Source organism: Streptopelia decaocto (genome assembly GCF_964273445.1).
Source record: "Streptopelia decaocto genome assembly, chromosome: 3".
Taxonomy (NCBI): Eukaryota; Metazoa; Chordata; class Aves; order Columbiformes; family Columbidae; genus Streptopelia; species Streptopelia decaocto.
The window spans coordinates 24,713,782-24,737,254 of NC_138656.1; the positions used below are offsets into that span (position 1 = coordinate 24,713,782).

The following is a 23,473-nucleotide window of genomic DNA, read 5'->3' on the forward strand; positions in this document are numbered from 1 at the left end:
AAAGATTGAGTGCAGCATTTCTGTAAACCCTTCAGAAGGCAAGGCAATTCAGAGGTATAGCTTGCTGGCTCATAACAAGAGCTCAGCTCCTTGAATGCTTAGTTCAGCAATTTCTCGGGTAAAGAGAGCACTGGTTACCTTAAACCACGTGACATACGGTTCATATCAGCAATTCTTCTGTGCTTTTGGAATCATGATTTTATCATGATAAGGTCAAGGCAGTTGGTCATAAAAGAAGATAAGTTTCAGTTAATTTTCTTAGGCTCTGAACCAGGGTCACGTCTTCTTAAGATGAAAGAAATTACGCCTAGTGGTCCATGAAACAAGTTGTTCCACTAAACAAGTACTATTTGAAAGGAGAAAATCTCACATCCTCTCACAATATTATTCATCCAAGTGGTAACCTATTAGTGTAAATCACCTCTAGGTAGCCATTTACAAGATATAGGAGATAACGGTTTGGCTGCAGAACATTTCTCTGGAGGAAGAAAATGTTGTGAAAGAAGTGGAGGAGCATTAAATCCTATTGTTGAAATGTCTGATGTCTCTCATGTACTTCTTATTCTACAAGCTGTTATTTGCAAACTGAGTGGAAGAATCCTGCAGGAAAAACTGGCTGTAGGCAAGGCAGGTTGTACCATATACAGTTGTTCTAATAATTAGAATTCAGACAGCATGAAATCCCAAACCTACTTATGTTAGCTTATGTTTCTACTACTTCCACCTTAATATCCAGAAGAAGGTTAAAATGAAACTAACAGATTTTTTTTAATTCCTGTTTTGCCCAAGATACTAGATCTATTCAGATAATCACTTTTTAAAAATCATTTTTTTTAAAAACTAAGAACTATTAAAAAATGCCTGAAGCACTACGTTACCTTTCCCACTTTCCTAATGACATCTCCTCAAAGCTAATGCAGTGATGAACTGCAATTCAGCAAAAAGGAGAAAGTTCTTCTGGCCCCTCTAGGTCCCTGAGTGCTCCTGCTAAAAGATGCAGCTCAATGGTGACTACTTTTATTTTCCTTTAAAAAGCACACCACACATTTACTTTTGCTCTGTAGCTGTAAGAGACCTTTCACAAAAGCCAGTTTCTCTCAAGTCATTTATTTCCTTACAAAATACAACCTATGACATAAATACAAGCCAGCATGTTTTCTTCTAATCCCTTTCAGCTGCTGTACTATTCAATGCTACTGTAAAGTAGATGCAAAAATTTCAGATGGAAAACATAAGTTGGCCAGATCACATCTCCTACAAATACCTCAATTATTTTGCAGTAGAGAAACTTAATAGGGATTCAGAGCTGTAAGAGTTAATAGGAACTATTATGCCAGAAGACAGAGTAAATGCTCCCACCTAAGATACAGATCTTGGACTAGCTCCCCCTGGGGAAAACGTGACTGTGGAGTTGGTATCATTAGCTAGCAGGACAGTGATCTCATTTCAGTGACCTTGTTCTGTCAGCATCAGTGATGACTTACAATGGCAAAGCATTTAATATTAATATGTAAACTCTGTCAAGTGCTTTCTAAAATGTCAAGTGCCACAACCTCCATTTTACAATCTATTATTTTATAGATACCATATTATAAAAGTGTTATTAAGTTATAAGCAGTTATTAATGCCTTTGCTACATACAGGCTGAATCCGTAAGATGTGACTGAGCAACCGCCTGTTAAGGGACAACCATTTGGAATAGATCAAACTAATGTTTCTAACGTACCTTGCTAGTATTTTATTTCAGAGAAGTGACAAGCTGTTGCCCTCAACAGCTGTAGTGCTGATGGTTCAAGAGCCAGCTAAGTCAGCAAACACAGGAGTTTTCAGACTGGGAGAAGCAAGGGGATGGCAAAAGGAGCACAGGCATTACGTACTTGATTATACTTTGTCTCCTCTTAGACTATAATCACCATTAGATGGACTCAGGGTGTTTAAAAGTCTTATATTTACTTAACACATTCATAAATTCCCTGCTGGAAATGGGTCGTCATGATACTAGAGGAATAACTAGAAATGACATTCAGAGCAAAGTAGCTCAGATCTACCTCCAGTGAGTTTCTCTACACACATTCCAACACTTGCTTTTCACGAGGGTGTAATGATGTACACATTACTCTTAAGTAGAGGAAGTTTCAACAGTAGATTAGTAACACAAACTGACAAGCTATATGTGCCTGTCAACAATGCACAGCAAAGCTGTTGCTGTCTTTGGCCTATAACAGTTGCCATGTAAAAATACTCTGCTTTTCCTTATAAAAAGATCCATCATCTGAAGTCAGTAAGAGATCACAAGTATCTCTAAGTATTGTGTAAATTTTCCACACTCAGCTGACTTTAAGTGTTAATGGCTTTAAAAGCAGGAGAATAAAACCCCAAGTTTACGAATGTCTAACAACAAACTGTGTAATCCTGGCGCATCATTGGTGGTGTTGCTAAATTTGCTCTTGATATCACAGTGTCAACATCCAGGTGCAACTGCTTCAGTCGTTTTGTGGCTTTCTGTGGAAGTATGTGCAGATCTTCCTCATGGAAACTGAAGTGGTTGCAGCCTAGAAAAAACAAAACAAAACCAACAAGAAACGTTTCTAGGTTAACAGTTCATATGCTGCAGGAGTCTTAAAGTCGCCTTCCATCATTGCTCCAGTCTGATAGCTTCCCAAATAAGATAATAAATGAAAGGTTCTTTGCCATAATCTGTTTGTCTCACAGTTAAGAGGCTTACTACCTCCCGGGAACACTGGCTGAAACCTCGGGTAGTCTTACTGCCACTGGAAAAGCACTCTGGCTGCAGTTTCTCCCTACAGCAGATCAGAGAGCTGCAGGTACCCAAGATGTAGCAGATCAACAAATACTGCTGGTATTCCAGGCATCTCCTCAGGCTTCAAGTACAACTCAGGAGCATCCCGAAATCTGAACTGGAGCATACTGGGCAGAAAAGATAATTGTTCTATAAGAATCTTTCTCCAGGGCAAATCTCTCTGTCTTGTATTTAAGTACATGCAGCATAAAGCACAAGTAGTTGTAGGTTTACTATAACCAAGATTTCTTGGTGCAGCCACAATACGAAGAGCTCAGCTGCTGTGCTTAGCTGCAGGAGTGGTGGCTTGCACACTTCACATCTGACAGAAGTGCTGGAAGATGTGAAATCAGGTATTTTACTAAAATAAGATTTAATGATGGCAACTTCTAGCATTAGATATTCAATTTAGAGTACAACTGAAATTTGATAAGTGAAACTTTACATAATGTTTACTGAAATGAGACTCAGCCAAAGACATTGTGGGACTCAGAGCCCAGTTTCAGACACAAGTGAAGTTTGGTTTGTTTTAAAAAACATAATTATTGTTTCTCAGTTTGCATATCAAACCCTCATGCCAACTTTTTTAGCTACTTTATAAGCTTAACATTCAGATCCTAGGATGAGCTCTGTGCCAGGCTTCTTGTACATGAAAAGTAGGATTATGTAGGTTAAGTCCTGTCTTCTGACTCTTGCAATTCCTTTATTTTCTGCTAGTTTTAAATTGAAGGAACTGAAGGCATTATTTAGTCCCATGGTTTCAACATGGGTAACAAATTCTTTTGCTACCTGAGCTAGAATAAAATTTAGCTCTTTCTTGCAGTGCTGAAGTGGATTTCCAGTAACATAATCAGGCAGATGTGACAGCGAACACACAAACAGTAGATCTGCCAGGAAAGGTGCTGTCATTGTTGTGCTTCTCAGAGCAAGCTGTATTTTAGATGACAGCTACATCCTTTGAACACCTGACCGGGGACTGGGAGGATCACTGATCTCCTGTGTGCTCTAAGTCCCTTTAAAGTGAGGGACGTCAACATCCTAAAAATTCTCTTTCCACATGGAGGGGATTAGTAGATAACAGAATTAATGTATCTGGCTTATTAGGCCAGAAATCATCCCTTTTGTCCACAATCAAAGGGATAATTCTTTGAATGCTTGAGCAGGAGATAACAAGGGCAGAGTGGCAGCTAGGGATAAGTGCTTTCATGACCACTGTCACTGACGGTCCTACTTACAGTTTTCGGCGAAGTGGCCGCTGCCACAGTCTCTCGTCGTTTGGCACCAGGACTGCAGGATGACGGGGGGCTGTTTGATGTGCTCTGGCTGCCAGCTCTGCCAGTCCGGAGCTTCTCTCCCAGAGCAGACAACCAATTTTTTCTTTCAGGTGAACTATTCTCTTTATCTACTACCTCATTGTCTTTCCCACATGGAGATCTGAAGAGATGGGGAGGAGTTTGAATGCCTGATAGATTAATACGGCTTCCAGGAAAGGAGAGCTCTTTTGGGCTGCGGCTGGAGCCTTCACAGTCTTTATCCAAGTCAGCCAGACTGAGAGAGCCTTCATCGTCAGCTTTTTGGTCTGTGGCCAAGTGACATAAATTCAGCTTGGATTTCTTAGCCATGTGGTCTAGTTCAGTCACACAGCTACAGGCCTGCAGACACTTCTGCCCCACATCGTCCCCCTTGCTGCACTCGAGCCTTCTCTTGGCACGCTTTTCAAACTGTGAGTGTGGGGCTATAGGAGGGCAAGAGGCTTCCAGGAGACCTTGGGTGACTTCTGCCAAGGCTTTTCTAGGAGAAGAAGCCTTTGTCCCCACTTCTGGAGAAGAAGAGCACGGAGTCCTTGTAACCCAATGTTTAATGGACATTTTGGAGGAAGGGTTTGGTTTGGGAGAAGTGCATGGGCTGGCTCCGCTCCGCTTGGCTGGGGCGCAAGCTGCCGCCGTCTGGGTTTTGAGAGCGCCTGTCGGAGTGTTTGTAGGCAGGGGAAGGTCTCCAGAATAAATGGGAGCACAGGCAGCCATCCGTGGCGAGGAATTACAGGGGCTGCCCACTGTGAAGGCCTTGGCAGGAGTACTTTGTGGGCTGGCTGTCGGTCCTGATGGGGGAGAAATAAGTAGTCTGATGAGGAACACAGAATAGCAAATTAAAGACAGCCCTTTTATAAACAGCCCTTCCAACCAGGAGATGAATTCAGTGCTGACCCTGCTTCTCAGACATAGCCTTTTGAATTAAGAGGTTGCATAAATCCCTCTAATTTTGGCTAAACTGGTACAAGTCCTATGTAAAACCCTACATCATATTGATAAGTATAATATAGTACATTTGTGTAATGTCTGATGTCTATCCCTTCTGTAACAAGCACTCCTATGTAAGCTACAGCCAAAGGATGGATGGACAGGGAAAACAGATCGTGCACATTTATCTGGCCTTGCTGGAAGCCTCGCAGTGGCTTGGTCCACACCGCTCTGTACCGAGATGCTGCCTGACAGCAAGGCTGGTCCCCACCTTCCCCACCTGCGCTGCCATCTTTAGTGTCTGCATAGCTGGGGCGAGGGACAAAGGTAATGAAAGCAGGCCCCACAGCTAATTACAATACCAAGGAAGCCTTATGCCAGGAGTGTCAAACTCATTTTCACCAGGGGCCACATTATGTATAAATACTGTATTTATACAGTCCTAAAATTACATTCGGCCCTTTGAAGGCAACTGTGAGGCTGATGTGACCCCTGGTGAAAATGAGTTTGACACCCCTGCCTTATGCTATAATGCCCTACTATATGAATAATGCTCCTGGTCAGGTGTTGATCGCTGCATATTTTAAAGGTTAAAAAAAAGACTGAGAACAGGAAAGGACACTTTCATTCTCTTGTCATTTTGCTGAAGGATTTTCTGCAATGCTATATTAGTATGAAGATGGCAGTTATTTAGCACACCCAGGGAAATGTGAGAAACTCTTCAACTCCTGAGCAAGGACTTAAATTCCAAATGAAATAAAATCTGTCCCAAACAGATTTCACAGTGGCTTTTGAGCTCACTAGCCAAGATGTAAACTCCTCTGCTTTTAGAAAAGAGGTTCTGAATACCCAGCCTCTTAGTAGTCACAGGCAGGGGCATAAGGACCTCACTTGTAACAGTGGGAATCATATATAGCAAAGATCTTGGTCTGCAGCACTATTAGAGGGGTTTAATTATTTATTTTTTGTTTTATTTCTGGTACCCTCCAACAGAGAACACATTAGAGGGTTCGTTAGATGCCTGCTTTCTCATTCATTTAGCTTGTGGTGATACAATTAAATAGGATAGCACCGTAATTACTCTATACCTTCCCACTGCTGAGCACAAGAGCTCTAAACATTTTCTGTATACCAGGGGTTTAATCTGAACTCCTAATTCTCGGCATTAGCACTGTACTGTAAAGCACTTCATTAGAACAATGAGAAGTCTAGTGTTAATAACCTGCCATTTTCTTTAGCTTGCTGGGCTGTCTCACAAATAGTATGTTAAGTGAGCATTTACATGACTTTTTGATTATATACCATACTAAGCCTCTTTCAGTATTTCCCTTTACTGTGTTATCTACTATCCAAAATACAAGTACTGGTGCATCAGAGCAAAATTAAAGAGGATCCCATATTAACGGATCCCACTACAAATCACTCTAACACAATAAAAGAGAAGTAAAGACTCCTTTCCTGATAAAACATGCCACTTCACAACAACTTGTTTCAATCTGGTCTAAGAGAAAGTAACCGCCAAGACTGGTTGTCCTAATCTTTACTTTAATGAGCACTTACAACACAATAACATCTCAGCTGGGGATTAGTTGCGCTTAAAAATCTAAGCTCCTAGAGGCAGAAAAAGCAAGCTCAGCAACTCTTGATCCTGAATGACCGTCTACAGATTCACAGAGCAGGAATATTGCATTACTAGGTGGGTATGGGCAACTCTCAATCCCAAATCAGTCTGAAAGCTGGAGGAGGCACTGGATAAGGGGAAAAAAAAAAAGCTATCTTGAGAGTTGGATGGGTGTCACAGCAAGAAGCAAACCCAAACTTGAGAAACAGCCCCAAACTTGAGATAAAGAATACAAAGATCGGGCTTTTTTGTAAGACTGCTTGCATTATTCAGGCTTCTACTAAGCCAGTTCCAAGCTTTTTCCATTTAAGCTGCTATTGAATGTAGCACAATATTGTAAATATCTGTAGTCAACCTGCATTACACCAAAGCAGGTTATTTCAGATGTTTCATACTTTTTGTGCTATGAACCTTCTAGAGTGATATAATCAATCTCCAAATTTAAGAGTCACAAATTGTCCACGCACAGGCCTGCTCCAGATTTGGTTACACAAAAACATAGAGAAAGTAGTGCAACTTAGGGAAACCACAAAAATAATTTCCAAAGAAAAGGAAACTGTGCTCGCTACGCTTGACGATATAGGTCAACAGTCAATACACAACCTCAGTCTCACATTTATTGTTCCACATAAATGGGTGTGGAACTACCTAGACCTCATCCCAGCAGGTCTGAAATATTGCTTAGCTTGCCAGCTCTGAATCAGTCTCTGCAGATAACTCCTACAATCTAACAGCACGTGCTTTGTGTTCAAGAGCCAAGGTCAGCAGGAAGCCGGCTGTTGTGATTGCAGTGTCTGTGTACTTCCTCTTCCCTCCTGTGTTACTTTAATACAGCAAGAGTGAGGAGAAATAAGCTATTTTTCTAGCATAATTGTCAAAGCTGATGTGTAAAGTTTTAGTGTACAAGCTACTTTAGGTTTCAGGCTTCTGGACCAGACCTACACTTACTTCTCTTTTGCTGAAACGAGTACACAAAGTGATTTTGAGTCCTTTCTGAAGCAAGGGGTGTGCACACACAAACCATTTACCATCTACGCAGCAGGCCTGGCACTCTCCCCGCTATTGTCCTGCAAACTTCCTGCAAGACTGTTACTCCCTGGCAGAAGGTTAGAGGTAATGTTATCCCGTTAGTGGGATTTGGAGACCTTCAGCCTTTATCTGTGCTAGCCAAGGTGAAATTCATTTGGAGGGTGGCTAGAAAAGATAGGTGGAACACAGGAAGTCACACCACCAGCTGCTGGGAAGCTATTGTAGTCTCAGGTTCAGAGCTACACCACAGAGCAGCTCATCTTATTTCACTTTTTTTGGGGGAGGGTTGTTCTCCTTTCATCTACTCTACTGTAACAAAATGCAAGTTTCAGACAAGTCAAAAGTAGTGCGATGATCCGGGGCTCCTTTCTTCTAGTCTCAAGTTCTGTCCAGTGTGTAGCTTCTCTACAGGGGCCAGATCTGCTTGAGAGCTGTGAGCGCATGCTGCGTAGCTTGTCTGATCGCCTAGGCTTTGTAGAAAGGTATTGCATTTGTTAGCTAGTCTTAACATGTGAACAGATGAATGCTACCAATTAATTCTCGAACATTATGATTGCATCACGATTGTCTACATTCATTTTTGAAGTACTTTCACTACATGGCATTTGTCTGTGTAGACAGTCAGTACCACTGTATGAAGCTGAAGAAAGAGGTGTAATACTGGTAGCAGCAGCAAAAAAATCTGTGCAGAATTCAACCACTGGGCAGGAGGAAACATTTCAAAGTTCCAAGGTGGTATATGAGCCATCAGCCCTTTACAGGCAAACTAGCAAACTGGAAAAAGTATATGATCTTACCGCTCTCAGGTATTTGATATTAAAAAAAAGTGTGACTTAGTGCTACAGCACACGCACACAAGATCTGTTTTGACTGTTCGACTATTGAACCCTGCTGATCCCCACTGAAGATCTGGCTGCCCAACAAGCTGTATTAATGAATATTTGCTTTGCAGTCTGCTCATATAGACTTCAGCCTACTTGCAAGCTATTTCAGTCAGCTTTTCTTGTTGGTGGCTGAAGTATTTACAAGTAGAAGTGATTGTCTGGCTATATGAATTAATGCCTAATATAAAAAAAAAAATAGAACACTAATAAGAAAAGCCAAAGGCTTTTGTTGGTACAGAGAACAGCCAAAATTCAGAAGCTGTGTTGGAGAGTGAGACACCTCAGCTCAGGGGCCTTACCTGCTCCACGTTGCTCTTCTGGTTTCTTCTGAGTGACCCAGCCCACCAAGTTGATTTTGCTGAATGCTGATTTCTGCTCCTCAGGACGATGTCGTAAGCGCCAAATCCTCACAGTGTTGTCGTCAGAGCACGTGGCAATCTACAGTATAAATTAGTTTGTTGGAGTAACCAAAGCACATCCTCTGGATCGCTGGCCAAGTGAAATAGAACAGCTACACCCAACACACCATGCCAATATGCATGAGGGTGAAGCCTGATTAAGCGGGTACAAGATTTGCCCATAAAACAAAAAAACCAACCCAACTCTGTTTCTTTGCCATACCAGACAGCAGCATTTGCATCAAAGTTGGCAAGGTTGCCACTTCCACATCTTTCTGCAAAATGTCAGTCACCAGTAACTGGCTGCCTTGCACGGCTCTGTAACAGACACCCGTCTGCTCAGGAATGGCCAGGGTGTATTTTGAAATCTCAATCACTCGGTAGAAAAATGCAGCTATGCCGCTTTTTGCACCTGCATCCAGGTCTGTCTCTGTTACTCAGGAGCTTTTCTGCTTGGGGACAAACGTTTGCAACACACCAAGAAGGTGACATTGGAAGGCTGTTGCACCAGCCTCAGGCACTTTCTCTTCAGAGTCATATGTCAGCAGTACCTGGCAGAGAAACCAACTCTGCTAGAAATGTTGGTTTAGATCCACACCGCAGCATCACATGCTCCAAAAGGGTCCGTGGAATGTCATCCAAAGAAGCAGCAGAACTCACGTAGCACCCCTTTTATGGCTCTCTTTGGACAGATTGGCTGATGACTCACAGAGGAATCAGCAGCAAGAAAAAGGAAATGCTGTGGCCAAAGTTCACAGCAAACCGGATGGAAAAGTGCCTCTACTCTAACCTTTGTGACACCAATAGTGTACCTACAAAAAGCAGCTTTGCCTGTCAAGTCACTCCAAGCAGCTTCCTGACCTGTCTTAACACCACATTTTCCACTTCAGGCTTCAGCATCTGTACAATGGCTGACTATTTCTTACCTGTGTCAGTAATGATTTCAAAAGCGGTATTGGTCTGCATTTCCAACACATCATGATCAGGATGCTGGGCCACCTCTAGATCACAGATTTTATCTAAAATGCCAATTCTCATATTTTTGTGCATCTTACACAACCAGAACAATTCCTCCTGTTTGGCCACAAGACTCCCACCCTCCTACACTGCAACACTTTTCCAAAGACCCAGAGCTATAGTGCAAATCAGGGAGAGTGCCTGACTTGCTTAATATTACGGGATGAAAGAAGCTCTGGCTATTATTAGGACACTATCTAGGATTTTTCAGGGTTGTTTCTCATTTTGAGCTAGGCCAATCATTTGAACCAACCTCCTACTGCAGTCCTCTTCCTTTTGGCAATCTCTGGTGCAAAATCACTGACCCAATTTCACTGTAGGTTTTCGGGTATGCACACAAATATGTCATTAAAACAGCTCCGATTTTGAAAAAAGGTCAAAATGAAAAGAGTCCACACATTTTTTAAAGGGTATTCAAAACTTCTTGCCGCTCTGTGTAAGACTTGCAGATGTATCAATGGTCAGACAGGTAAGAAAGCTGTAAGAATAAAACCATAGAACAAGCTTTTGGCTTATGAAAGCCTGGATTAAATGTTTTCACAGTTTTGTCTCTTACAGGTAGTGTCACAGGCTCTCATCAAGAGGTATTATTTCTTTTGCAATTTCCTAGGTCTTATCAAATAGCCTAAATTATTTGAAAATAATTAAAAACTTCTGATACATTGTACTCATGTGACTAGCACCATTTACTGCCCCCTAAATGAACAGTTTTAGAAATTATTGGCTAAAAATTTCCTCCCAAATAAACAAATACTGCTGCAATTTTGAAAAGCAGATGTTGCCACATCACATCTTTCGTTTCATAGGAAAGAAAATTTTCTAGAAAACAAACCTTAGTGAAGTCTGAAGGACACCAAGCAATGGAGGTAACTTCTTGAGAGTGACCAAGGAGTATCCGTGGAGGAAGGCTGGGCTCAGAAACCTTAAAAATTCCATAGAAAAACAAGTAAACAATCAGAAGTCCTGCAACCTAATATACATCACTAAGAAAAGACCCCACAGCCCACCTGTGAAACATGCGAGTCCTTTCCATCTTTCCTATATGAGATGGATAAATCAAACACTCTCAGCCTGTCATCATGAGACAGCTGAAGGAGCCCTAAGAATCAGTTGGTGCTTCATTTCTCAAGGTGAAGCATCTGGTGAGCACTGAAATGTACTTACTTGCCTGGAAACACTTGTTTAGTTTCTGCTACACTCAGGATTTCTGCCTCCAGAATTGTCAGCCCAAAACACGACACAAGCATTTTACTATATTAAGTACCTGTTCTAGGTAAGATGCTTACCGGTTTGGGAAGCTCATACTTTTATTTAGGGTCTGCTGCTGTTTTACAAATGCCCCAATCACAGGTCAATAGTTTATTAAAAAAAAAAAAAAACTGTCACCAACAAAATCCTATGCATGAACCTTCACTGGCTTCAGAACTGGCATTTGTGCGACTGCCAAGTGCCTGTACCTCCTCCAACCAGCTGGACCACAGACCTTCTTAAGAGTTAATAAAAAAAGCTTCCTAAACCACTCGGGCTCATCCAATTGATCTCCATTTCTCTTACACCCTTAAAAAAAAAAGAAATCTTGCTCCTGTTCTACAGTATTGTTATTAATCTTTGATTACAGCTCCGGTCAGTGACAGATGCAGCTGAAGCTAGCATTAAATGGCCCAAAGAAGAAAACACACATGCATCCAACTTTTGCATGCTTTCAGCAGGCAATCCATTCTGGAGCTATGAGTCACCATTATTGATGTGACATTATAAGGGGGATTTATCCAGGGAGTTTGCATAAACAGCTAAGTGAATGAGCAGATTCTTTACTGTGTGGGAAAAGAAGCAGACGTATAAGATTTCAAAGGAAGATGCAAGACATGGGGGAAAGCTTCTGATTTACACACAGGTTTTTTTTCTCTTGTGGATCACCTCCTACAACAGCCTGCAAAACTGCAATTGAATATCCAGCTTCAGATCTTAAAGTTGTTCTAATACAAACTGGTTCATGTTAACAGGCCACTTTTTTTTCCTGGCATAGCAAAGGCAATCACTTGACTAAATATCCACTAAAGGCCTTGGTCAGGGTATTCCCTTCCCTGCCAAAACATGTAATACCACGGAAACCAAATCCCTATTTAGGGAATAAACAACAGGAGATCTCGGTGCAGAGAACACCTTTGTTTATATTTAATAGCAGTCTTCTATAACACACAACACAGACACAATAGCGATCCAGTAAGCACTGATTGCTGGAAGGAACACAGAGGAAGAGAATTACTCTTGCTGGGACACAGTGGTTTTACGCTATACTACAGTAAATCAGACCAACTACACCCAACTTATATTATTGTGAACTAAAGGAGGATGCATAGTTATAGCTGTGTCCACTGTGCTTGGCAAAAGAGAGTTGGCCAGGCTGTGCATGTTAAGTCAGGATTAGCCACAGCACATGCTGCTTTTTGCCTGATTTGACAGGATATTGGTGGGGAAGTTAGAGCTATTGTGGAAAGGTTAAAAAGAGAAACCTAGGAAATGGGACTTCATTAGTTACTCTACCCACTGAAACAGCTGTTATATCCATCTTCAAGATTCTGCATAAAATAGTGGATGCAGTTTTGTGCACTATGCAATACAGAAGCACTTAAATTTCAAGGCTGTGAGAGACCAAAGGGTAACTTAATATGGTCACATTGGAGTGAGGTGTGAAGTACAGCTGTAAAGTACAGCTACACGTGTACCAGAGGATTCGAAGGACAATGGAAGTATGTGTCTATAAAGGAATTTTTTTTATTACCAGGAAGGTAGCTCAGCTAGGTACCATCTTTGTCCAGAGAAACCTCTCTGCTATCTGGCTTTTATAATCTTAGGGTTGTTGAAGAGTCAGTTCATTAATTGACAGACCAGTAATTTAAAAACCAAAAACGAAGCAACAAACCAACAACACAATAAAGCAAGTTCATTGCCTGAAAGTGATGTATATGTTGCAAAAGCCTGAAACAGTGTCCTTGTTGGCAATAACTTCTAGCTACAGTGTTCTTTGGGAATTGCTGACCCAAACACAACTTGGCACTGATGCTGAAGTTTCTCAAATAATCTGGGTGGACAAATTCTTGCTCGGCCTTTCATTCCTCAACAATGTCTTGTCCTGCCTTTCATTTCTTTCTAGATATGGAAAGCTAGTGCTCTTCGTTATGTTATTTCCAACATAACACATTATTTGCTTCTGCAATATCTAACCATGTTTTCTTCATGGCATAGTAAATCCTCATCCCAAGAAAAGATACATATGTTTCAGAGTCAGTAAAAGCTGACAGCATTTCAAACAAATTAAGGAGCCTCTGAACATGACAGATCTCAAAAGAGACAGTTTTTGCTGGAAATCTCACTTTCTAACATGACCAGGGTATTAAAAAGTGATCATCTGATGATTTGTTTAATAAATATGCAAGACAATCTGTCACCCACATGTGATACCAACAAAAGCCTTCTGTACAAAAAGGCATTCTAAATATGCTTAAACACTTAAACTTTGAGATGTAATGACCTCCTTGAATGCTAATGTTCCCAGCCCCAGCCTGCATTTCAAGAAAGTATCAAAACACATGAAAGTAGGACGCCCAACCCAAGTTTGCGCAGGTATTTTTGCTGAACTTACACAGAACTTGAGGAAGAATAAAATGACACTTGGGAGGGGAGAGCTACCGCACTCCTGCTGCTTCTGAGTAAGCAACCCAGCTGCTTACCAGTGTTCTCCAAACCAAAGAGACTCCATGCTCAAACCACAGACACAGCAGCCTGACCCTCTACTCTTAAAGGTTTGTATGTTACTTTTGAAGTCATCATGGCAGGGGTAAACAAGTCAGCGTTCCCTAACCCGAAAGAAGCAGTCACCTGTGGTTTCTGTCAATTCTACGTCAATAAGAAGCCTACCCTTCTACTGCATGGCTGTCCCGTATGAAAACCAGAACTTGAAGCGCACCTTGTTCTGCGGTCCCTGCTATTAACTTGATGACTTTGCGTTTCCTACATGTCAGCACAAGATGCCAAGTGAGGAAGCCTCTCAGCTGTCAGACAGTGCTTTGGAATTTTGCTGAAGGCTCTGGCTGAGCCATTGCTGTAATACAAAGGCTTTAACTACTGTAGATTAAGCATGATAAAAAGCTATGTCTGAAGCAAGTGCTGGAAAAAGAGGAATTGGGGGGAAAGAGTGCCCTTCAAAACAATTAAACTGTTAGGTTTCTGTTAATGTGCTCCATTGCTAAATATGAAGCTAGAACTGTCTGTCTACTTGTCATAGCTGGATGAGTCACCAGGACTGAAAGAGGATTTTAATGCCCATTAAAATCAGATTAAAATCAGCAACTTGCAATAAGCAGCAGTGATGAGAGACATACTGAAGGCAGGAGGTTAGCTCTGTTTTACATTAAACAGTTACATCTAACCCTGAGAGCAACAAACTCCGGGCACAACAGGCCAGGAGCTAACCCTAGGCTGCTGCAAGCAGGAGTGGGAGACAGGGAGTGTCCTACATGAACATGAAAAGCAAATGAAACGAAAGAGCAGAGCAGCTGGGGGCTGTACACTTGGGTCTGTCCCAATCACCTCACCTTCCAGATGTATGCGTTGCAGTCGCTCGAGCCACTGACCAGGAACTGGTCGTCTGGGCTGGTGCTGGATTTGATGTAAAAGGTTGAATTCTGGTGCCCGCTGAAAACTGCCACTGTGAGGAAAAAAGAAAAAAAATCAAAATAAAAGCCCCACTCAATGCATAGCCCTGGAGTGGGTTGCGCAAGCAGGGCTGATCTTACAGGCTTTTCCTGCCCAGCCGCATATCCTCTGGAGAAAGTGGAGAAAGTGGTTGCACTGCTCCCTCGCTCTGGGGCAGCAGGAAGTCTTTATTATTCACCTGGAGCCCTTCAGGCTTTCCAAATGAAGCAGGTTTACCTGAACAGCTCTCTCTGCAGCATTAGGAAGCAGTGGCAGTTTCATTAAAGCTTCAGCTTCACCCATGTCACAAGCAACCCAAGACATCACCTGGGATGCCCCACTACTCTGGTTATGGTTCCACCACCACCAGCCCCACAACATTAGCAGAAAGCATAGCGAGGGCCTTCTTCCACCCAGGAGGCAAGGAGGGTGCTTGCTGCTCCTTTCTCCTGCTCCAGCATCTTTATTTCATCAACAAAACTTGCACCATGTCAACCGTGCTTGCTGGTTGCCTATATTTAAAGCCCCAATAGTGTTTGTGAAAGCCTTGAAAGCATCACCCTGAATGGTCGCCATTTCCCCTGTTGCGGGGGCTGGAGGAGCTGTTAGCCAGCACAGGAGCTGAGGGTGGACCTAGAGCACCCAGCTGCACTACATCACATCCTCTCATCGGGGCAGAAAGGTCGAGTTTCCTGATGTAGCACCAGGCACGGCTGGCACCCCCCCTACCAGCCCTGTTTTAATAGCGGTTTTGGTAAAGGAGCTGACCCACAGATCAGAGGACAGGTGGCTGCATTTGGTGGTCTTTGAAAAATTGCAAGACCCCCAAAATATCCCTTAATTTTTACCCACGGCTCTCTCAGCACAGCAACAGCTACAGGACAGCAAGGCCCTTCCTAAGCCGGACCTACCAGCAAGTCCTGCTAGAGTGAGGAATTTCCTCACGCCCCCCCACAACCTCCAGCTGCCTCAGCAGGGACAAGCACAGCCACAGCAGGGACAAAAGGAGAGAAGCACAGACCGGTGGGCAGGCGCTGCCCTCTGCGGGAACAGCCACACACGCTTCATACAGCTGGCTGAACTGAGGTTGCTCACTGGGTTTTATCGGCTTCATCCACGAGGAGGCCAAGGGTGGGATGCTCTGCGCTTTGGAGAGAGCCCACTCCCATGGGGGGACAGGATATTGTGTATTTCCACAGCTCAACAGTCACACCCATGGTAAAACTCAACAACTGACCTACTAAAATGTGCTACTTGCACCACTTTTTGACTCTGGAAGCATTCCCACCCACCACACTGCCTTCCCGAAGAGCAGACAGAAGGACATATTGTTCATTTAATTTCAATTAACTGAGAGACTGAGAAAAGCAACGGAAACTAAACCGCGTGTCTGGCTGGAATGCATCTAACAAGTTTTGCTGCTTTCTGAGAAGCGGCCACTGGCTTCTGACATAGCAGCTTCGTGCACCGAAATCTGTGGGCTGTCTTGTCAACATAAAAGTCACAGATGCAGAGCTGAAGGAATCAAATATCTGAATAAGACCATTTTACATGGATTCATATCTAAGAGCTCAAAAAATCAGTGATTGCCAGTAAGCACGAGATTCAAAGTTGCTTCAGGTGGGTAGAAGCTGGAAACTAGCTGTTGCCCACCAGAAAACATGTAAACTATCCTTAGTCTCAGTCTGGGTGAACCAGTATCTGCATTTATGCAAGTTTTTGTGCTATTAATTTCATGTGGGTGGCTTAACACAAAATATGATTGGCCCTTGCACAGATGCCTTCTCTCCTGGGTGGATTTAGATACAACAGCATGGAATAAGTCTCCTAAGCATTCAAGCTGGTCTCTCTAAGTCACAGGGAGAAACTTGCCTTTCTATGGTCTGCAACACCTATTTTTTGCAGCTCTTTCCACAGATGTCGTGCATACCTGGAACAGTCCTTAAACTTGTCATGTTGAACATGTAGATACTGTCATCAGTGCAATTAGCAAACAGATTAGCACCGGTGGAATCCAAAACAAGGCTAGAATACCCTATAGACAAAGAGAGAAGTTCTTCATCAGAAATAACTCCACAAAAAACAGGAATTCTCAAAGAAATGCCTAGAGAGGGAAATTTGGAAAGGATCTCTATTGTATATGAGATTGATTGTTATTGGAAAATTTATTTGTTTGATAGAGCACTTGCTGGGGAAGGAAAGCTTCTAGAATAATATCTATGTTTTCTCATGAGGATTCATGAGGATCTCACCTTCAGAGCAGGCAAGCGATTCATTTGATAGTTTCAAATGGACAACAGGAACAACGAATTGTAGAATTTGTAGATTAAAAATAAACAGAAACCCTCATGCTTTGGTAGAAAAACCCAAGTTCTGATTTGCTAGTGATTTAGGTTCAAAAAAATCTTTCCCTGACAGCACATTGTTCCACAAACAGCTCTTCAAGGATTACTCTCAGGTTCTTGGGACTGACACTGACCATTACCACGTCAAGATAGTTGATTAGATAAGTCATCGGGAATTACTATGTTGCATCAGAGCATTGTAAGGCGTTAAGATATTGATACAAAGAAGCACAGAGCAGCATGAACAAGAGTGCTATTGTTTTTGATAACAAACAGCATTAAGTATTGCTCCACTCTGGAAGGTTATAATGTAAAAACCCAGTCTGGTCTGTTGCATTTGCAAGATACAATGCAAAGAAAGAGTTCAATCTGATTTTTCCTCATGCATCAAAACTACTAGCTGAATTCTACCTCAAGAGCTCTATCATTCCCTCATCTCCATTTCTGAAAATGCACTGCTGAAGCTTATGCAAGTGTTTGTCATTGGTGCAATGATACAAAAGTGGGGCACATTCACTCTGCAACTTGAAGATTTGGTATTGGCAATCGAAATACCCTGCTGAGCTTGTCAGTGTGATCTAATTGGCTAAAGAGATGGCACTGTTGGTCCTTCTTAAATTCACTTTGCACTTAAACAAATACATCCTCCAATAACTTACCAAGTTTCCGAGTACTGGTTCCAGGGTATAAAAAAGACTTGAAAGGCACCGGGTCCTGAGAGTAAGCCCCATAGTTCTTGCGCAAGTCCCATACTTTGATCACACTGAAATAGAAAAGCACAAGGGTCTTCAACTTAAAAATTTATTTTGCAATGCTGACAGGTCCTTCTGAGAGCACAGGAAGACAGATTGCTCATTACTGAGGAGTGTCCAGTGCTACGGAGCAGCTGAGCAAGAGTAGAGCAGAGACAGGCTGAAAGCAAAACAACTGCTCTGCTGGTTATGGATGAGGAAGTGGCATTGTCTTTTGTAACTTACACAACATCCAACATGGGTGCACAAGTCAACTTTCTTCAGCTAGTAAAAGGATATGCAAGGATGCCTTTGTACTCCTGACTTGTAGTTTTAAAAATGAAGGCCCTCAAGGTTTTTCCTCCTCGACAGGAGCAAGCCTCTCTCACGACCCATAGGCAGGAGAGTCAATCCTATCTGCCTGAGAAAGGCTCTGACCACATGGAGCCTGCTAAAGAATTGAGTTCTGAGAGGGTAATCGCCATGCTAATCAGTGAGACAGTTTGCTTGCGCTCCAAGATCTGCACCAGATCTGGCACCTAAAAGAATGCACCCTTTGTAATTCAAGGCAACATTTTCTCAAGCATGCCTACACATATCCAGGCACCAACCACCCACTCGCATCCCAAAACAGCTCTCTAACAATACTCTGTTTACTTGAGGTCCAATAAGTCCACAAGAATAGAGAGGGATATTAAGAACTGCTCCCGTTCTGCCCCATAGCTAAGACACTAACATGAGCATTTACCACATATGCACAATTTGTCCCAGCACTGCCACCTCCAGTAAGGAAGAAAAGCAGCATTCAGCTTTGCCAAAGCAGCATAGCTCTGCTGAATCTACCTAATAGCAACTGTAGCTTTGTGGGCCACTGTGTGATCTTAGGAAAAAATTGCCCAGTTTTTTTGTGCCACTGTGAAGAACATGCAGAATAGACAGAAAAGCCTTACCCATCAACAGCTCCTGCAGAAATAAGAGTATGCTCGTCCTGAAGCAGCACCACAGTTACACTCTGCTGGAAATCCTTGAAGGAGAAAAGGAAAAAAAAAAACAACAAGGAAATAAAAACCCCACAACATTTATTTTCTTTCAAAGTCAGCAAGATCTTGCTGCTTAGTCCAAGGTTAAGTGAATACTAAGGAAACCTCCTCCTAGCCAGGCAGGAGAACCTCGAAACACACAACAACCCTTCGAACACTCCCACAAGTGCAATTGCTACTGAGCAGTAAGTATTTGGGCAGCAGTTTGAAGCTAAACCTTTCAGGTCAGAGATAAGAGAGCTGCCTTCATCACAAGGTTTAATAGATCAAATAAGACTAGGTCTTACTGCAGTAAGCAGTCATTTGTGTGGTCAAATTAAAGAAAAAAAAAAAGTTACAGCCCTCCCTATCTTCCCCCTCAAAAGAAGAATGCTGGACCACTTCTTTCCTCTCTGGAAAAAAAAAAAAGATGTATTTTCACATGGCATTTGCACAAATATGGTTTTGATGGCTCATGGGTTGTTAGACAAATAAACAATGTCTAAAATTAGCCATAGCAAGTGACAATAACAAAAAAAGCTACCTCTGCAAAGATAAACTGAAGCAATTATGACATCCAAATCAAATATTTCTCGTGATAATTACTTAGCAAGGCTTCTATGAACAGCATTGTCCTCAGAAGACAGGCCTACTTTTCATTTGTTCCCCAGACACCTACCACCAACGGAGCAAGTCCCTTTAGGTTCTGCCTCTTCTTCTTTGGTTTGGAAGGAGTCTGCTTGTCAACCACATTGTGTGCTCCACTGATTTGATTCACTTGCCTATAAAATCCATCTGAAAGAAATCAAAGACATATCAATTAAACGTTTCTATGCAATTTTTCCATCACTTTAATAAAACAGGCAGTAGCTGAGACTAACCTTTAAAACCATTTAAAATAATGTATTCTGAAAACAACAATTGCTGGTTACATATGAAACCAATGAGAAGAACACAGTACAAAACAGGAGCATATACAGCAAAAAATTGCAGAGGTCAGTGTGAGCTAGAACTGGCCTGGACTGGCTGCCTTTGGAAATTATCACCGCTTGGTCTGGCCTTCAGCGTGCAACCTCATCTGGAGTGTTCAACCCACTTCATCCTGAGCAGAACTGTACTCATAGATAGGTTTCCAGTGCTTTTCCACTTCATAATTTTCTAGTAGCCTTTGGCTGCTACTTCTCACTTTATGAAACTTACTGCTGTACTACAGAAAAGTGACTTTTCTACTTTTTTTTTCCCTATACTTTCCACATCAGTCATACGGAGCTTCTCCTTTCCCCCAGCTGCAAGTCTGAAGAGCCTGGGACAGAGACATGTTCTGACAGCACAGGTCTCAGGAAACTTCTGGGATAGAGTAGAGAACTGGGAAGAGGCATAAAGGCATGACCTGACCAGGGAAGGAAAAGCTCCAGGAAACAGAAAGAGAGGAGCAGAATGAGCTCACCCTGCATTTAGGAGGTGTTCCTACAACATATTCAGTTGCTCCCAGGACTCACAAGCACCTTTGCTCCTGCACTTTCTGCCTTCCTTCCAACTCTGGCAGGAATCTTCCCAGCTTTGCTTCATCCCTCTGAATGGCTCTGACCGGAGCACTCTCACCCAACCCATCTATCTCCTTGCTTGTCCCATACAAGGATGTTTTCTGTACCTCCTTATCAGTATTATCAGAACAGCATGTATATCATGCTGTTAATCTGAGACTGTTGCAAAGTGCAAAAAACATTAGACACAGAAGGAATACCTATTCTGCCCCTTAACTGTACAAAAGCAGTCCACTGTTATCTGACAAGCCTCTTCTTAGAGAAGTGTTGCCTATATTGTAATCAAAAGCATTAGTCCAACATGTACATCTGAGTACTGTTTTTACACAAGATACTGAGCTTTTTTGATATGTATCTAAACATTCGGTTACCTTTCTTGTTGCATCTGGTATCCCAAACCATGATGTTTCCATCTCTGCCTCCAGTACAGAAGACAGCTGAGAGAGCGAAAAAGAGTGCTATTAGCTTTCAAAAGTTTTATTTTAATTAACCGAATGCTGTACAATGCCATCTATGTGCCTCTGGCTCTTTTGCCCCAACACTTGGAATGCCAGTCCTAGAAATATAAAACTCAGGCCAGTCTTCTGCCATGCTTTTTGACTAGTTTCCTTAGTCTTCCTAGTCTTTCTTTACTACTACTCTAGAGAAAACAGCTTATGAAAAGAATATTTACAAATTTATGTATGGAAGTAAGGACTGAATTATTTCAATATCATGTCTTAAACTTGCCCAAGATCAGAAATGTGCAGATATTAGCAACAGGTCACCGTGAAGTTCCAACAAGTTAGTTTTGCTTCACTGGCTAGGCTGCTGCTCAGTTTGCCTCTGCTATTTTAACTGACAGTTTCCAAAGCCCTTTTTAGCCCCCAAAGGACCGATGTGCCTGGAGGAAAGATGAAGGGAAAAACAGACAACAGGGAATATCAACATTTACCTTTCTCAAATCTAGAAAAAGCAACTGACTTGAGGCTACACTGGTGACCTTTACATATGCCAAGAAGCTCCCCGGCCCTCACATCCCACACCTTGGCTGTCTGATCTCCCGAAGCAGTGACCTTCAGAAGGAAAAATAAAAAGCTTTAGTCACTTTCTGCACACAGTTGCCAAAGCATTAAAAATAAAATTAGGTGGGAAAAGACTGCTTACAATCCTGTGTTCCCCTGGTACCCAGGCAAGGTCAAATACAGCATTTGAGTGAGCCTGCCATTCTAACAACAAAACAGAAACCAAGATTAGCTCAGTGCATTGCAGTGGGATATTTTGCAGAAGACTAAAGAACACCAGACACTGAAATCAGAAAACTTGTCAACAGCTTCCCTTAGGCAAGAAAAACAATAGAGAACAATTCGCCTACTGCTGCTGTTGTAAGGGCACAGTCACGCTGCTGCTCTGTGAAAACTCAGCAAAGTATATGAAAGGATTTAAGTACTGCCCACATTTATGTTTAAATGACTTGCAAGATGCTTCCTTTGATTCCAGTAGGTCTAGTACATGACATATCAAATGAAAATCACATTTTGTATAATATATACCCTTAAAGATGAGTTTGCTGGTAGTTTGAGCTTCAGTATCGTACAGTCTAACAAATCCTTCTTCATTTGCAACTGCCAGTACATGCTCCAAGTTCGGGGCTGAAAAGAAATCAAAATATATTTGTGTATTATGTAGCTGAATCATAATGTCCCTGTTCTTTGTGAAGGGCCACAAATACTTCAAGTAGGGTACATGGCAAATAGAGAGGTTTGAAAAAAAAGTATTTACATAGCAATTTAAATGTTCAAAATGCAGAAATATTGGCCAACACTTTTTTCTAGATGTTTCATTCAGGATCTACGATACATGGGCAATCAAATGGCTCCAGGAGCAACTTTTGAGATAATGGCGTCTTTCACCAGCTATAATAGTTCTCTAGTTGTAGTTTTCTGTATCTATACTACCTATCATCTACAACCTCCAGTACTTTCTGTGGATGTGCATTAGAAAAGCAGGAAGCATGTATTTATCACGGGAAAACACTACATGTCACAGTCTAGTGACATCCATCCACTTCTTTGATTTCTACATACTCCATCCTGTCATATATTTTATACACTTTGAACAAAGTTCAGTTTTTCAACTATGTAGCCTAGCACTGTCACCAAGAGGACATACCTTGAAACAGACAAAGCTGAAACAAAGAGGCTTTAAGGGAATACTTTTCACCCGTATACCTACGAGCACCATGATGCAGTTTATATCACATTTAGATGCAAGTACACTGTTACCAGCTCACTTTAAAGCAATAAACTTTAAAACCAAATAATGAGACACATAAAAAAAAAAAAGTTTTGAGTGCCAACAGCGGACCCCACACCCTGGCCCCTGAAAGGGCCTCTCGAAGGTGACTTTACCTGCAGAAAAGGCGCAGCCGAAAGGAGGGACGGGCATCCCTGTTTCCCCGTAGGACAGGTGGTCATCTTCTCGGCTGCACTGGTAACTGTCCAAGAGGTGCTGCAGGGGGAGCGGCGAGGACCGACCTACGGCGAGACAGACGGACCGTAACCGCACCGCACACCACCGGCGCGGGCGCAAGGAGCCCCGAGGCCCCCGCAGCGGCTCTGGAGGCGCCCGAGCCGCCCACTCTGCCGTCGGGGAAGGGGGGGTCTAACCCGGGGGCTCCGAGGCCGCCGCTACGGCAGCGGGCGGCCCGGGCTCTCGCTGCCGCGGCGCCGCCGCCCGGGGTAGAGGCAGCGGCGGGCCGGGCCGCAGCGGGGCGCGAGGCGCGCGCGGTACTCACGGAGCGGCGCGGCCGAGGCGCGGCGGAGCAGTGCGCGGCACAGCATGGCCAACAGCAACCGGTACGCGCGGGACGCGACTCGTGGCGGCGACTCCCGCCACCGACCGACCCGCCAAATGCGCCTCGGCTCCTCATTGGACAGCAGGCGCCCGCCGCGCCCCGCCCCCTTCCTCTGGTTGGCTGGCGAGGAGGGGCCGGGCCTGCAGGCCACACCCACTCCCCAAAGCGGCACCGGGATGCAGCCGCTACGAGCGGCCGCGGCCGGGGTGGCGGCTGGCGCGCGCACGCGCCTCGGCGCCGCGCCTGCGCAGAAGTCGCGAGGCGGCGGCGGCTGGAGGGCTGAAGGGCTGGGGCGGCGGGAGTGCGGCCGCGCATGC

The 23,473-nt window shown here is 43.2% G+C and overlaps 1 protein-coding gene across 2 annotated transcripts; it reads right to left on the minus strand.

Moving 5' to 3' along the window:
• Positions 1 to 1,091: 1,091 nt before the first annotated feature.
• DTL (denticleless E3 ubiquitin protein ligase homolog) lies at positions 1,092 to 23,202 on the minus strand. 2 transcript variants are annotated; one of them, XM_082049652.1, is made up of 15 exons: positions 23,097 to 23,202; positions 22,711 to 22,836; positions 21,853 to 21,951; positions 21,467 to 21,528; positions 21,255 to 21,375; positions 20,692 to 20,757; positions 19,456 to 19,571; positions 18,708 to 18,781; positions 17,686 to 17,789; positions 16,612 to 16,716; positions 14,582 to 14,694; positions 10,819 to 10,908; positions 8,871 to 9,009; positions 4,036 to 4,898; positions 1,092 to 2,552 (listed from the first exon to the last, which is right to left on the minus strand). In XM_082049652.1, exons 1-15 carry the CDS (start codon positions 23,140 to 23,142, stop codon positions 2,484 to 2,486), a joined length of 2,193 nt encoding a protein of 730 aa, XP_081905778.1. In that variant the 5' UTR covers positions 23,143 to 23,202; the 3' UTR covers positions 1,092 to 2,483. The 2 variants fall into 2 exon arrangements, with proteins under 2 accessions (XP_081905778.1, XP_081905779.1); XM_082049653.1 differs by lacking the exon at positions 21,467 to 21,528.
• Positions 23,203 to 23,473: the final 271 nt, after the last annotated feature.

Excerpts from the sequence above, each read along its gene's own strand:
- DTL (XM_082049652.1), bottom strand. The coding sequence starts at position 23,142 with ATGCTGTGCCGCGCACTGCTCCGCCGCGCCTCGGCCGCGCCGCTCC. Across the intron at positions 19,572-20,691 it reads TACCAGATGCAACAAGAAAG|ATGGATTTTATAGGCAAGTG; the intron begins GTAACCGAATGT and ends GATTTCTTTCAG. Across the intron at positions 10,909-14,581 it reads GCAACGCATACATCTGGAAG|GTTTCTGAGCCCAGCCTTCC; the intron begins GTGAGGTGATTG and ends GGAATTTTTAAG.